General features: G+C 39.1%; 1 protein-coding gene across 3 annotated transcripts in view; it reads right to left on the bottom strand.

Moving 5' to 3' along the window:
* Window positions 1-15,359, bottom strand: part of ano1a (anoctamin 1, calcium activated chloride channel a) — a 77,395-nt gene that overhangs the window by 34,655 nt on the left and 27,381 nt on the right. For all 3 annotated transcript variants that reach the window (XM_034140937.1, XM_034140936.1, XM_034140938.1), the window contains 6 exons: window positions 14,898-14,996; window positions 13,985-14,136; window positions 6,213-6,267; window positions 4,895-4,946; window positions 3,499-3,554; window positions 3,222-3,263 (listed from right to left, as the gene is read on the bottom strand). In XM_034140937.1, coding sequence (XP_033996828.1) covers window positions 3,222-3,263; window positions 3,499-3,554; window positions 4,895-4,946; window positions 6,213-6,267; window positions 13,985-14,136; window positions 14,898-14,996 — 456 coding nt within the window. The remainder of the gene's footprint in view (window positions 1-3,221; window positions 3,264-3,498; window positions 3,555-4,894; window positions 4,947-6,212; window positions 6,268-13,984; window positions 14,137-14,897; window positions 14,997-15,359) is intronic.

Genomic DNA, 15,359 nt, shown 5'->3' with positions numbered 1-15,359 from the left:
ATGTCTGCAGAACCATGCTGCGGATGTTCTATGACTCGGTGGTAGCAAGCGTCATATTGTACGCGTTAGTGTGCTGGGGCAGCAGGCTGAAGGCAACTGACGCCAATAGGCTCAATAAGCTCATCAGGAAAGCTGGTTCGGTCCTGGGAGTAGAGCTTGAGCCTTTGCTAGAGGTGTCAGAGAGGAGGATGCTGAGTAAACTGCTCAGCATCATGGACAATAACTCTCACCCCATGCATGCCACTCTGGAGGCCTATCAGAGCACCTTTAGCAGTAGACTGCGAGCACCGAGGAGCACCGAGGAGCACCACAGAACGCCACAGGAGGTATTTTCTTCCTGTGGCCATCAAACTTTATAACTCCTCCTCCTTCTGCAGGAAGGATAATTAAACTATAACACCATGAGCAATATTAGGTTAATGTCATAATCTCATAACATTTGCAGTTTTAATATTTAACCTAATTTTATTTAGTACGATGAGAAATTAGCAATTAGTATTAGTTTAGTGGGAATGCTGATACAGCATTCCAACTACTTGTTCTTCGACGCACAAAATTCTTTATTATTCCGCCAGGTTATTTTGCACCTCTTCTTCTCCCACATTCCACATCGCAGAAACTCCGTTCAAACATCAAAACGTTCAGCTCGGTCGGGAATCGATGGCTATTACTTTTCTCATTCATAACTTTCATAATTCCAGAGATACATCCCATAATTCATCACATTTTTAACCTGGAAGTCAATGGAGAAACTCTTCATGCGACTTCAACTGCTAACTGTTCCTTCATACTTTCACTCAGAAACCTCATTCCAACTTTAATATGTTACACATCTTTCTGACATTATTCGTGTAACACAACTTTTAAATCTGATTCATACTTTTAGAGATATTAAACATTGTTCAGACCTTGGTAAAGAGGCCTTCTTCAGATTTTAGAGTGCATGATGTCACAGCTAGAGTGGAGGACAGATTTAATTTTGCCTTCATATTTTCTTTTAAACCTGCCATAATTCCCAAACCCTACACTCCTGAGACATCATTTTTCATGACAAACGTAGGAAAACATCTCGTAGCTGAAAAAAAAAATAATAATTAAGCAAAATAATTAAACAAAATGCCTCTTGAGGGCATGAAGTGACAAAAACGTTCAACATGTCTCCATTAAACCCCATTGTAAGTTCAGCCTCATCTTTCCCCACCAGAGCAGCCGCACACCTTTAGTTAATCTGCCAAAAAGGCCACATTATGAACCCGAAAGTACACAAAAAGTACACTTCAGATGCTCAAGTTCCTTGACATGCTTCACGCTTTGAAATTTCACCGATATCTGTTACGGTTCTTCAACAAAACGTTCACATGTAAGAGGTTTATCTCTCATTCAGAACAATGAAAATGCTCTCCTCTCCCTGATTACTGCACATCACCATGGAAACCTTTGATCTCTGGACACGTCAGCTCAAATATAAACACCTGTGTCTTGGAACACGATGATGTCATAACTCCAACTGACATGCTCAGAGCAGCAGACTTCAGATAATGGTTAACACAGCTCTACATCAAATCTGATGTTACGTAGTGTGGTGTTACTATGGCAACGCATCCCTCGCCATAAAACAGCAGCAGACTTCAGATAATGGTTAATGGTCCTGCCCTCAACAGCTCTATGTCAATTATGGGGTGTCTTCATATGCCGTTTCCATGGAAACGCATCCCTCGCCATAAAACACGATGTCGCTGTAACTCCAATGGACACGGTCCGATCGTCCCCCAAACTTCGCTTGTATATCACCGGTCCATGCCTCAACAGCTTTACGCCAAATCTGAGATCTCACCATAGGCTGTTGCCATGGAAACGCATCCTTCGCCATAAAACACGATGTTGCTGTAGCTCCAATGGACACGGTCCGGTCGTCCCACAATCTTCATCTGTATATCACCTCTCCATGCCTCAACAGCTCTACGTCAAATCTGACATCTCACCATATGCCGTTTCCATGGAAACGCATCCCTCGCCATAAAACACAATGTTGTCGTAACGCCTATGAAAATGTTCAAAAAGTGCTCAAACTTCACGTGTGCTAACAGTCCAGCCGTCAAGACATCTACGGGGCAGTTTTGAGATTTCTTCAATTGCCGTTGCCATGGCAACACAATGCTCACCATGAAACCCGGTTTTCTCATAACTTCAGTGAAAATGCTCCAAACGGCCCAAAACAAATGGCGTTGGCATGGCGACAGATCATTCGCCATCAAGTTAGTTCAAAGGTTTACAGTTCAAATATTCTGCTGCTTTTCCAAGCCTTTTTACTTTCTTTTCTTCTCTCATCACACATTCAAGCCCCCAGTGTTCACGTATCATTTCAATATAAATTATTCACTTTCTTCTTACACATTACATTTCAGCATAAAGCATTCCCACTAGCAATTTCTTCAGGAATTGCATTCTCTAGTTGCTTTTAGTATTTGATATTTAGTATTTTACTTGAATGTGCAATATGACTTGTCACCAAATGACTTGTCACTGTCACAGGCTGCTACCTATTCTCTACTGGGGCACTGTAATACGTTACTTTAAAACTTTGTATATTGTATACTTTTATTAAGATATATCTGTATTATCTGTATTGTAATTTTGGAGCAACCTGGCAAAAATAATTTCCTTCGGGATTAATAAAGTTCTATCTAATCTAATCTAATCTAAAGTCATTTTTATCTTTCCTGTAGTGTGTTCTTTAGGTTTTGTGCATGTTAATGGCCTGCAAAGGCTAAAATCCCTGTGTTCCCTCCAGAGGGGGTTTCAGAAGGTGAAAATAGGTGCTGCAGCACAGGCAGTATGAGAAAAATAAAGAGCTTTTTGAACATTAAAGCATGGAGACATGTCACAGTAGAGACACAAAGTACAATTATGAAAATGAGCAGAATAGGTCCTCTTTAAGTCAAATGTATTTCACATGAGATTGTGTGTCATCGTTATCAGATGAAAAACATGATGCTGCTGAATGCAGTTTTTCTCCAAATCCTCCTCACTATGCTCATTTGTGATGTTTGAGAGAGAGTGACAAAGTGCGGGGAAGAGAAGTTGGAAGTTAATGAAAATGAAGAGGTGGTGTTATGTTTCCGTTAGGACTGATTGAGGATTGAGTATCTGTAAATTGACTGAAGGTGTTGCCGTGGTGACATCTGGTTCCATGTATTGACTGGTGGACTTGCTCTACGTACCTTCCTGTCGTTTGCTTCTGCATTCACCCCCTCGATGTCTCCCTGTAACCATAAATGCACTTTGTTCATCATGCATGAAATGGAAAAACGCCTTTCACTTAAAACACAATTATAAATTAGAAACCTAGGATTATTTTACATACATTATAGTGTACCGTCAATTTAGCTTTGGGGATTTTCATATTAGAAACTCAATGAATTGGAATAAATCTCTCAGTATATAAACAGCAATTTATCAGGCCGGTCAGGCAGAGATGGCTGTGAGATAAAAACTCACATCATGCAGAGGGTAAGCAGACGTATAGACAGCATTAGCTAGTAGACTGGTGATCCCTGTAAAAAGCCAAAAAATTGATTATAATCCAGCAGAAGAGACACACACACACACACACACACACACACACACACACACACACCACACACACACACACACACACACACACACACACACACACACACACACACACACACACACACACACACACACACACACACACACACACAAAAGCAGCTACCGTTTTTAAACTATAGTTAGAAATGTAAGAGGTTTATTTCTCCTTCAGAACAAATGGAAAGGCTCTCACAAAAACGTTAAACCCAGAAAGGTAGACTCCCCTTGAGAGTTCAAACCTAAGCCTTCATGTTAAAGAAATACACGTAGAGGGAGGATTCAAGACATTAAAATATCATCATGGAGTTTTTACGTGTGTTGTACTAGGAATGCAGGAAACCAACCTTAAAGTTACATAGTTTATTTTTTAAATGTAGGTCTTATTTACAGCCTGTCCTCGCCAAAAAAGGACCTGACGTGTTTTTATTAGCAGCATCAAACAACCAATATTTGCATTTATATTAATATCTAGCAATTAAAAAGTTAGGTGACATATTTCAAAATGGGACAACTCCCCTCATGAGACCAGTTTGTATGTCTTGTTGTGAAACCAAAATGCACCTTTGAGTTATTTAACTTACCTATTTTAACCCATACCATGTTCTTTTACTTTTTCTGGCAAATTAGTCTGTTTGCCTAAATTGCCAGTTTTACTATGTTAAGAATGTGAGCTTAATAATGAAACTGCAACCAACCAAAATAAATACATTCTAAACTGATAGGAATGAAGGCACTAAACTAAAATAAAAGTTGTTACAAACCAGAGATATCCTATACATTTTCTAAATGCCATTTTGTCTACATTGTGAAAGTCAGCTCAGAGCGTCTGACCAAATGTTTGGCTTTGACAAAGACAGACAGGTGTATTTAAAAAAAACACCAGTCCCTGCGTATTCCACATTTTCTGATCAAAATGTGACCTAAACATATTTATTGTATTTGTGTTCTCCAACTGAATTTTACTTCATAACACACATGCAAGAACTGTTGAACCCAGGTGCGGCTGAATAACTTCACCAGTTACTATTTAATTTAAGTTAACACTACTGTGTAATAAAGCTTCACATAAGTGGCTGTGTTTGACACGTGCACCAGAGGAAGGGTCTGTAGTCACTGCGCTCGATAGGTTTCTTCTCTCAGGAGAATGAATCTGTCACTAGTTGTGGAGATATGCTGGCATTCTTCTGTGGTGGCAATTACACTAACTCGGATGATAACAGCCCACATTAATTGCATATTGATTTGTATCTCTTGAATTAGAGCTACAGGCAGAATCTCTTACCCATGGAGTATTTGGCTCGGGTGCATCTCGTCCTCTTCAGAACCTCATAGACCTAACAATACAAGAAAACATTAAAAACTCTTATTTACCAAATGTTCTGTAACAAGGGGTCTGTCTTTTTATAAAATAACAAAAGACAGAGTTTGATTTCAGCGGGAAGTAACATGGGGTCATTGGAGTTTGTCATTGCAGTCAGTTTCTCCCTGTTTGAATTCCCTCAGTGTCCTGAGGTTCTGAGTTTTTTACTAGAGCCGAACAATCTGCAGAAGTTTAATTATCTCCAAAACAAAGGGAACTTGTGATAAGAACCCGTACAAATACTCAATAAAGTACTTTCATGTTAAAATCAGGGTTTCTCTGAAGCAGTAAAGCGGACTAGGATTGAGGTGCTCAAAGCCAACTGCTAACGTGCGCTAAGCTAGTTTTTGTGATGACTTGAAACCTTCAGGAGTTCTTTGACTGGAGCCCAATTATCTGTGGTGGTCTTGTCTTCTCAAAATTAAACAGACCCAGAGATTAAAACCAGTAAAAACACTGAATAAAGCAGTTTCATAGTAGGTTTGTGTTTTTGCTAGGCTGTTTTGCTGCCGATAACGTTAGCTCAACTTGTTTCTCTGATAACTTAAGATGCAGACGTCCCATGACTAAAATCCTTCATCCTATTCAAATATAATACTGAAACCACAAAGATCTAAAAAGCCAACGACTGCAACGATTGCAGAGCTCCATCCAATAATGAGAAGCCAATCACATTACCCAGTCATTAGTCTCAGGAGGCTGTGTAGGTGTATGTCAGTGTTGCAAATGTATACGCAGATTTACAGAACGCATTCGTTTTTCACTGGAGTCAAACAGAAGCAAAGGGTGCTATTGGAGCAAAGTGCACACCAGGGAGCACAGGGTGTTCTTTACTGATAGATATGAGCAGGAAAGCACATTTGTAAACAGCTGCTTAAAGTGGACGTTACAATAAATAATGCATTAACGAGTGCTGTATTGGCCAAAAGAAAGTCGAATAATATTCATACGATTTTGTCAACTAATAATTTTGTTGATTAAATAAACTGAGTTTTTCCACAAGGAAGCATGATAAAGCACCTATTTAAATATTGTGTTTACAGAAGTTTCTTGGAAATAAGCCAGCATTAAGAAAGCATTTAAAAGTGACTAATCTACTAAAGAAATAATAGTCTTAAGACCAAAGCAACCAACTATATGACTAAGAGGGGCAGTGCCAAACATGGTATAAACATGCTGTCAACATGTTGGATTTAAAACTGTTTCTAAAAGTCTCCCTTCACCTTCAACCAATACTTACTATTGAGCTCCGGGTCTTGCTGTCAAAGAACTTGTCCCTGTCAGACAGATCAAACCTGGCAACAAAGAACACAACAGGTCCAGTTTTAGTAGCAGGTACATAGAGTGCAGTCTGATAGTAGCATACTTATCAAATATGCTAGAAGAGGTAAGATAAAAGAAGATGAATAACATTCAACATCTGCAGGGTTATGGTGCATTCAATTAAATTACATTTCATGTTGTTTTAGCTCACACCTTTATCCAAGGCCACTTCAATACCACAGATAATGGTATAGAAATTGCTAAATTGGCCTTTGTTGTTCAGCATACAATATGTTTTTTATATTATTTGTATTTAACCTAAAAAGACCATTGAGGTCCTCCTTTAAAGTTTAAAGCCTGAAAGAGAAATACCTTTTTCATACTTCTGTTCTGATTAAAGGAATGTGGAGCAACAACCTCTTCTCTGTGAAAGAACCAAGATTAAGTGAGTTTAAAAAAATGATTGAATAACATGTAGAATGAGATTAAATTGTTAATGTAAAACAAAAAAACTCGCAAAAAAAGAACCAAACGGAAAATGACAGTGAAAATGTATGATGTATGTTAAAGTACAACAATTAAAGTGAGGCTTTGTCAATATGTTTCATTACCGCCAGCTGCAATTTCCAACAGAGATATAATGAAGGGTGGAGCACATAAACTCCTGTCATCCTAGCCACCCCTGTCTCCTGCTAATGATGTTCATGAGCAGGAAATATGCTGCAGTGATTTCCATCAGTGGCAACATTTACTGCCATTCAGGGCGTACTGCACATAGAGTTATGTTCATAAACAAAGTGACCCAATAAATGCATAATGAAATATTCAAAAGGGCAAATCAGCCTTTTCAAATCTAATGATAATGCTTTAATGTATTTTATTTCATTTTTACAATTTTTTGAAGTTTTTGAAGCCTGGGAAATGGAGGGTGGAAGAAATATATATGTGTCTATGGTTGTATTTGTTACTTACATTTATTTGTATTTAGATCAGTATGAATATATTGCGCGATGTGTTAACCAATGCTTTACATCCCCCTTTAACCCTTTTTAATTAACAGAACATAATTTTAAACAATACTGCTGACAATGAATGTGATCACATGAAATATAAGAATAAAATAATTAAGATTTTATTACCAAAACACAGCTGTTTTGGCAATCTGCTGCTAACACTTTAGATACAAGTCCCTTTTTAAATAACATACTTCATTTCAGTAATATATAATTAGTTCACGATAAAGTTGAATTATATAATTGTTACTTATTTACGTACTTTACTTAAAGACAGCAGTCCGACTCAGTTAAAATTAGCGTTATTCATATGGGGTAAACAAAATTCAACATAACTCAATGTCTACTTTATTCGACTAAAGGGCAGAGAGGAAGCAGGTCTGATCATAATATTAGGTCTATTCAGATATATTTGTATCACTGTGCTGAACTTCTTGTGGTAACCACCTGGCTCTGTCCAAGCCACAGTGCTGATTTGGGGACCGCCCTGGCAGGTAGGCGGTCGTCAGGGCGGTTGTCAGGGCGGTTGTCAGGGCGCCTGCTGCGCAGCAATGGGGAAGCATCTTTAGAAAAAAGCACTGGAAAGTGTTTGCACTGACTGAGTGGGCGGCTGCTGTCAGTCACTCAGCGCTTGTGTTGGCTGAAAGTCCAAATGGTGCCTTCACTGACAGGCGGCATTAAAGCTGAGGTAGGCAATATACTACTTAGACATATTGGGCAAACATTCCATAATAACCTTGCAGTCTTTTATAATTCAAGTGGACTGAGATGAAACAAGATATCTGTTCTTCCTCTTGGTTTTCAGACTTCAGAAAATCTAGGCTTTGGCGGTTCATGGATCATGTAATAAAGAAAGCAATACTATTGGCTGTTCAACAAAGGCAGGTGAATTTAAATATCTTGGAACATGGTAAAGGCCTGATACAAATGCAGAATATCCTGCAGGAAAGTTGCTATTCCGGCATTGGCAACTGCCTGCACTGAAAAGCTTCACCCAAAAACGGACTTTGACGGATCAAAAAGAGAGTCAGACAATATGGGCAGGCGTTTTAGAGATGAAGAGAAAATGTTTCCAACAGTTTATTTTTCTACTTACTGCTGCTACAGCAACATTTTCTCTCCATCTTTCTAATAGTTGAGCTTTGTGCATGAGCTTACTGCTGTGGCACAACCATCCTGGCTGCAGTTAGCAGGATACATTATTGGCACATTTTCCATCTCTAAGGCGCTTCACCAATATTGAATCACACTAACTCAAATGGGTTTTCAGTCGGACAAGTTGACAAAGAAAATGGGACTGTACTGTAACTGTCATAGAAATGCCACTCTAAGTGTCCTTCGGGAATATGTTTGAAATGAATGACTACTTATAAAGGTTTAACTACTTAATGAAGAGCTTGCATATGCCTGTGGTTGATCCTTTTCCAGAAAAACTACTTAACCTGGGGTGCAACATTAATAATAACATTCTCAAAATTGATTATTGAATCTATAGCTCCAAACGGCCCAAAAATAAATTGCCTCCCAATCTGAAGGTAAATTGATCATTGAATTGGTTACACTATTTAATTGAAATGGGTTGTTCGATTAGCAGGCCCCCCAGTCTGTCCATCCTTTTTCTCGTCACCTGTTCATCCGATCGACTTCACGTTGTTAGCATTTGGTGCTAGCTCGGAGCTAATGGAGATTAGTAGCTGTTTCAACAATAAGGAGAGGGAGAGTCCTCTCCTGTCGGACTGAGAGCGATAACGTCAGCTCAGTGAGGTAAAGGACTCTGAGGGATTAGGTTGTAAACTTTAGTCTAGTTATCTCAGTGGGTCTCAAACGGTTTGGTCATCTACAGTATGTAAACAAATATTTCCATCTATGTAATATATAGTTGTATATAAAATAAGTTAAGAAATCCTTCCAATGTGTACTATAGGTCAGTACAAAAATAAAAAACACAGTTTGAAAGGGGAGTGATTAGTCAAATATGCATAAATAAAAAGAAAGAATGCAGACTAGGTAAGATAAAGATAGGAGAGTTTATCAATGATTTGTTATTGGTTGTGAGCATATTCTAATGGCTTTTTGATTATTGAAATATATACAGTTCTGTTTCATATGAGTGTTGAGAGCTGTATCCATAAATCTCTTAATGTTGCCCTCAAAGTGCACCAGATTGATGCATTCAACTTCAATTTAAAGAAACAAATCTTCCCGGGGTGCATGCCCCCGGACCCCCCTAGAGGATGTCAGGTAATCACAAATAAAACAGGTTCACATGGATAGGATACTAGATAAGTGTGCACACTCATTATATACACTACACATTTTTCTTGGATTTGTTAACACTATAGTCCCTAATATATTTGTAGAAAGGCAGGAAATGGAATTAAATTGAGAAAATATTTCATTGCGGAGGACCCCCTGTTTTGTGTCCCCTCCACTTCTCAAACCAAAGTTACACCCTTGCCCTGTATCAAGATTGATCCAAAACAAAATTTGACCTTTTTAGAGAGATTTAGCCAAAAACCCCCACTTCTGGGGTCATTTGGGTGGATTTGACCTATCTCTGGCCCCCCTTGGTCGATGTTGATGAATGAAATCTCTTTATAACCGCTAGAGCCAATGGAATAGAGGGAAAGTTATATACACACCAACACCTTAACAAATAAGGAGTGAGAGTGACGCGTTACCAAAACCGGAAGCTGCATACACTCTGGTGGCTACCATTAGCAGCTAACTTTTCCGTTCCGATTTTTACATAAAAATGGAATTATGGATTATAAATAATTTTTTCAAAGGCACAGATACATTATTAACCTATGGATCAACAGTTGTAGCATTTTTTTTTTTCGTTTTAATGCCATTGAACACGTCTTTTGACCTAATTGACAGCTACGGTGAGACGATCTGCCATAAAAGCTCCGTAAAGGTACGTGTTGTGATGTCTGTGTTTGCTTCCCCTGTCGCAAGTTCGGATCGCTCAGTGATGATACTATACCTAAATAATCTGTGGAGTCTCAGCTTTAATCGGATATATTGTATGTGCAGCTACGATAAGTAATAAGGGTATCTTTATCTTGAATTGTGTGCCGCAGTGCGTTAGAATTTTTTCGCTCAGGGGTCATTTAGACTCTTCTTATGAGACTTGTGTTTTGTTTTGCTAAAAATGGTTCATATCTTCAGTTAGCTGAGATTCTTCCCGTTAATCTGGTGCTACACATTAATAGTTTCATAAATGTTAAGAAGCCCTGAGACATTGTCTCGAAAAAAAAAACGGTGGGAGGGGTCCAATGGGGGGACCGTCGTCCTTAAGAGGTTAACACTAAGAAAGTGGATCACATCACTCCTGTTCTGAAGTCTTTACACTGGCTTCCTGTGTGTCAAATAATAGATTTCAAAATACTGCTGCTGGTTTATAAAGCATTGAATGGTTTAGGCCCAAAATACATGTCTGATCTACTGCTAAATTATGAACCATCCAGATCTCTCAGGTCTTCAGGGACTGGTCAGCTTTCTGTCCCCAGAGTCAGAACTAAACATGGTAAAGCAGCGTTCAGTTATTATGCTCCAAATATCTGGAACAAACTCTCAGAAACCTGCCGATCCGCTGCAACTCTTACTACTTTTAAATCCAGGCTGAAGACTTTTCTTTTTGCCGTTGCTTTTAATTGAAACTGAGCGGTTGTGGTTCGTTTTTGGTTAATGAACATTTGGGGCTAGTAACACCAGGGAATCAGTGTCTGGGGACTTTGTCCTGGCTGGTTTTCTCTGTGTATGCTGCTCGGGACGTATGTGCCATACAAGCGTACACAGCTCATGTTCGGAGAAACCTTAAAGAAAGGCATCAGTAAAGTGGAACTTCTGTGTGAACTATTCATATCTTAAACTGCACTGTAACTTTCTATTCATGTATTTTTTTCTTTTAATGTTTATTATTTTTTATCTTTGCTTTTTAATGACTGTTTTTAAATGCCTTTGTCTGAATGTCTTTCATTTTTGTAAAGCACCTTGAATTGCCTTGTTGAAAGGTGCTATATAAACTTGCCTTGCCTTGCCTTGCCTTGCCTTGCCTTGCCTTGCCTTGCCTTGCCTTGCCTTGCCTTGCCTTGCCTTGCCTTGCCTTGCCTTGCCTTGCCTTGCCTTGCCTTGCCTTGCCTTGCCTTGCCTTGCCTTGCCTTGCCTTGCCTTGCCTTGCCTTGCCTTGCCTTGCCTTGCCTTGCCTTGGAGGCCAATCAATGGGCGGAACAGGCACGGCACTGTCTGATAAAGGCAGATTGAGTTCATGTAGTTTCTGAAGACATTTGTTACTGTAATCTAGGCTTAATCTATGGGAAGTGGCAGTACTGATGAAGATGAAGTGATGGAAAATATGTGGAGGGAGATCTCCTGCTAGTTGTTAGTCAGAGCTGTAAATATAGATGCCCACTGCCCACTCTCTCCTCCATACATCCCAGCAGGCTGACGTTTATGCTAAGACATTCTTCCTCTCTGATCACTGCCTTTTCAAAATGCTTTTACTTGTTGGGACTGAAAGCAGCAAATAAGTCCTTTTTTCTGTCTGTAGTTTATCCACTAAATGAGTCTAAACCTTTATTTTGCCTTTTCCAAAATCCTCCAACACACTGTTGAGAAAATGTAAATGACTTTTGCAATTCAGGCGAGTTGTGTTCATTTCCTGGAGGCAGAGAAAGCTGAGGAATGGGAGCTTCAGCAGAATGCAGCAGGAGAGCGTCACGCTTCAGCCTTCCTGTCAGGATTTGATTCCAATTGACACCTCTGAGGTTGCTACCTCTGTGTGTGTCTGTGTGGGTAATGCTACTTTGCTTTACTCAGAGGTGAAACATCATCAAACATGGTAATTCTTCTTTTAGGTTTCAAATCCAACACAATATTCTTATAATCACACAGAAATAACTTTCATCTACCAGCTGGAGAGAATATTTCACCATGAGCTCTCGCTTCAGAATATTGTATCTATTGAAATATCTTACTGCAGTGTGAGATTATTATGGAAGTTTTACTGGATTATCCTACTGCACTATATGCAGAATTCAGTTGATACATGGCACCTTCACAGACATGGCTCTGCTTACTGATATTTAAAGGGATGACCAAAATTCCTGCAACACTCTGCAACCAACTCATCTCAAAACACTCCAGGTCAGAGGTAAATGATGTGTTTTGGAACATTCTCTTTGAATCTACACACACACACACACACACACACACACACACACACACACACACACACACACACACACACACACACACACACACACACACACACACACACACACACACACACACACACACACACACACACACACACACACACACACACACACACACACACACACACACACACACACACACACACACACACACACACACACACACACACTATATATGTGTGTCCCCCCGTATGTGCCCAATCCCCCCATGTGAATCACACCTGGCACACACAGACACACACACAGAACAATTTGACACATTTCCCGCTCGTATGTGCCCATCCCCCCACATGGATCACACCTGGCACACGCAATACATGTTCAGTGTCTATTCTTTGTATATTTACTGCAGTTTTTCCTGTATACCAGTAGTCTGATACAATATGTACAGTTTGAAAGGGTGTTAAATGAAATTTGGTGATGATTAATAGTTTTTGTGTTAATGTAATAGCAGTTAAAACAGGACCGGTCAAATTTGACCGCGAACACCAAAGTAAGGGGGGGAAAACGAAGACAATAGGAGGGTTAAACCTACATTTATATACAATAGTGTTTACACCCATGTAAAAGATAACGGTTTCTTCAGCAACCTGGATAACATTGAATCCTTTAGCCAACTACTGTAACTATAGATATTTCAAAGTTGTGTATCAGCACTTTCAGGCTCTTCCACTTTTCAAAGTTGAGAACAGAGGTGTGAGCTACATGTGGAGGTGATACAGACTACTGTATAAGTGAATAGTTGCCTCATCCATAACACACCAGGCAACACTAGCATTCACATCAAGATGTGTCCACGCGACAAATGTAGGTCCAATATTTACTTTCTTAACTCTTGCTCTTCAACAAGTCCTGAGAAAATAATGTTTATTTAGCTGCTAAATGCACCACTCTGTTCACCAGCTAGTCGCTAACTGGGCTGATGCAATGGTCAATATGTTGTTGCAGAGTTATATTGTGTCGATCCAGTGTACTAGATTTGGAATGGACTGAAATGCTGATGTAAAAATCAATTTCATGTTCAGAAACATCTTAGCATTTTAAGTTAACAATCCACAGTAAATAGAGATGTCATGAGACCATTTGCAGGACATTTAATTATATTCTTTTTGTTTTACTTTTGGTTTAGGCCTATCTAAACTATCTATATCAGTTCTACTCCTAACACTAGCTGTCAAAAACACCTCATGTTAAAAAAAAATACACATTTTAAGTGTATCAATCTATGGCAAAGGCTTTGTTCCCTTTGTGCCTATTTCTTTGCTGGTGGATAGACTGATAACAAGGTACATTTTACTATGATGGCAATCGTCCAATATACCTCACAACTTCCATTGTAAAATAAGTGCATTCATGAGGTTGCATCAATGTATAAGTGTCCTGTAAACATTCTGTCAGAAAGTGTGCATCACATGTGTTAAATCTTTTTAGCATGGACATAGCATAGCAAAGATGCACAAAGCTACATGTGTTAGAAAGATTACAGACAGAAAGTCCCCAGAGATGTGACTCACAGATGCTGCTTCTCTCTGGAGAAGGGGTGAGAGAGGGACTTGGTGCTTTGTTGCCGGTTGGCGTCCACTTTGGGGTGGAGGGGAGCTGTGACTTTGTGGATGAACAGTCGGATCTTCTCCACCAGATTACTGCCTTGTTTCACCTCGTAAACCTGCAGGGGAGGTCAAATAACTACATTTAGCTGGAAATCAGAGGACTGCATGTTATTTCACTGCATATACTTAAAAAAGGTGGTCATATTGACATCAGAATTTTTTTCAAAAGCTTAAAATGTTATAGGATAAAAATGATTCAAAACCAGACTATGTTTACAATGGCCAGATTAGGACAAAATATTGTGTGCATGTAATTAGTGAACAGAATGGGACCAAAACTAGGCCCTTGCAGGACACCTTTACTAAATGAAGAGCTCTTGACTTAGTTGGAACCATTAGATATGTCTAATTGAAGAATAGGATAGCCTTTGAACCTAAAATCCTGACTGCTGAGGTTTTAATCTGGTATTTATCTACAGAAATGCACAATTTTCAGACAATGTGGTTCGTATTTTTGTGTTTTGTTCCAATTTACAAAACCTCTCATTTTGATGAATTCATGATAAGGTAGATGTAGTGAGATTCTTGCCACACACACTACTATTATAAATACCGAAAACATGATACAATATGGAATTAAACACATTTCCACTGGTTATTTATGCATTTAGCAATCCTGTTGGATTTCTATCAAATTAACATTACAAGGCTTGTTTGAGCTGTCACCGCAAATTGGCCTCAGAACAGGAAACATTTGTCTTCACTCTTGTCACAAAGCAGTGCAGCTCTGGGAACCAGTTCAATTAGCCTAATGACAAGAAAAAGCTACCGGAAATATGCATTTGACAAATTGGCGATTGACTGATGGGTGGAGTACCTTCTTGGTTGGCATCTTGAGCTTCATGAACTCAGCCTCACGACACAGAACGTTCCAAGGAGCATGGATCTTCAAGAAGCCAATTCCAGAGATCTTAGTCTGAAATACAAACACAGTTTGGATATTAAAATAATATTCTGTTTGCACCCACTTTGAACTGTAAATAACATATTCACAGTCATGTTCATGAATATGCAATGTCCCTGAGAAATAAACGGAATAAATACAATTGGGACAATTCATTATTTTCTAAAACTACATCTATAAATAATGCATATTTTGTTGACATATCAGAACAAACAAGCTGGCAGAACAGAAAGTTGTTGTTCTGAAATCTCTACTTGTATAGTCCAAGAAAAAGCCTCTGCAGCTATTTCTGCAAAAAAAAACTCACATCTTTATTGCTGCATATGGGAATGTTTCTGCAGCCTCTAGGCCTGCTGTTATGTAAAACCACTCACA

Source organism: Trematomus bernacchii, unplaced genomic scaffold, assembly GCF_902827165.1.
Source record: "Trematomus bernacchii unplaced genomic scaffold, fTreBer1.1, whole genome shotgun sequence".
Lineage (NCBI taxonomy): Eukaryota > Metazoa > Chordata > Actinopteri > Perciformes > Nototheniidae > Trematomus > Trematomus bernacchii.
The sequence above is the reverse complement of the archived record's forward strand: the minus strand, read 5'-3'. Positions and strand labels throughout refer to the sequence as shown.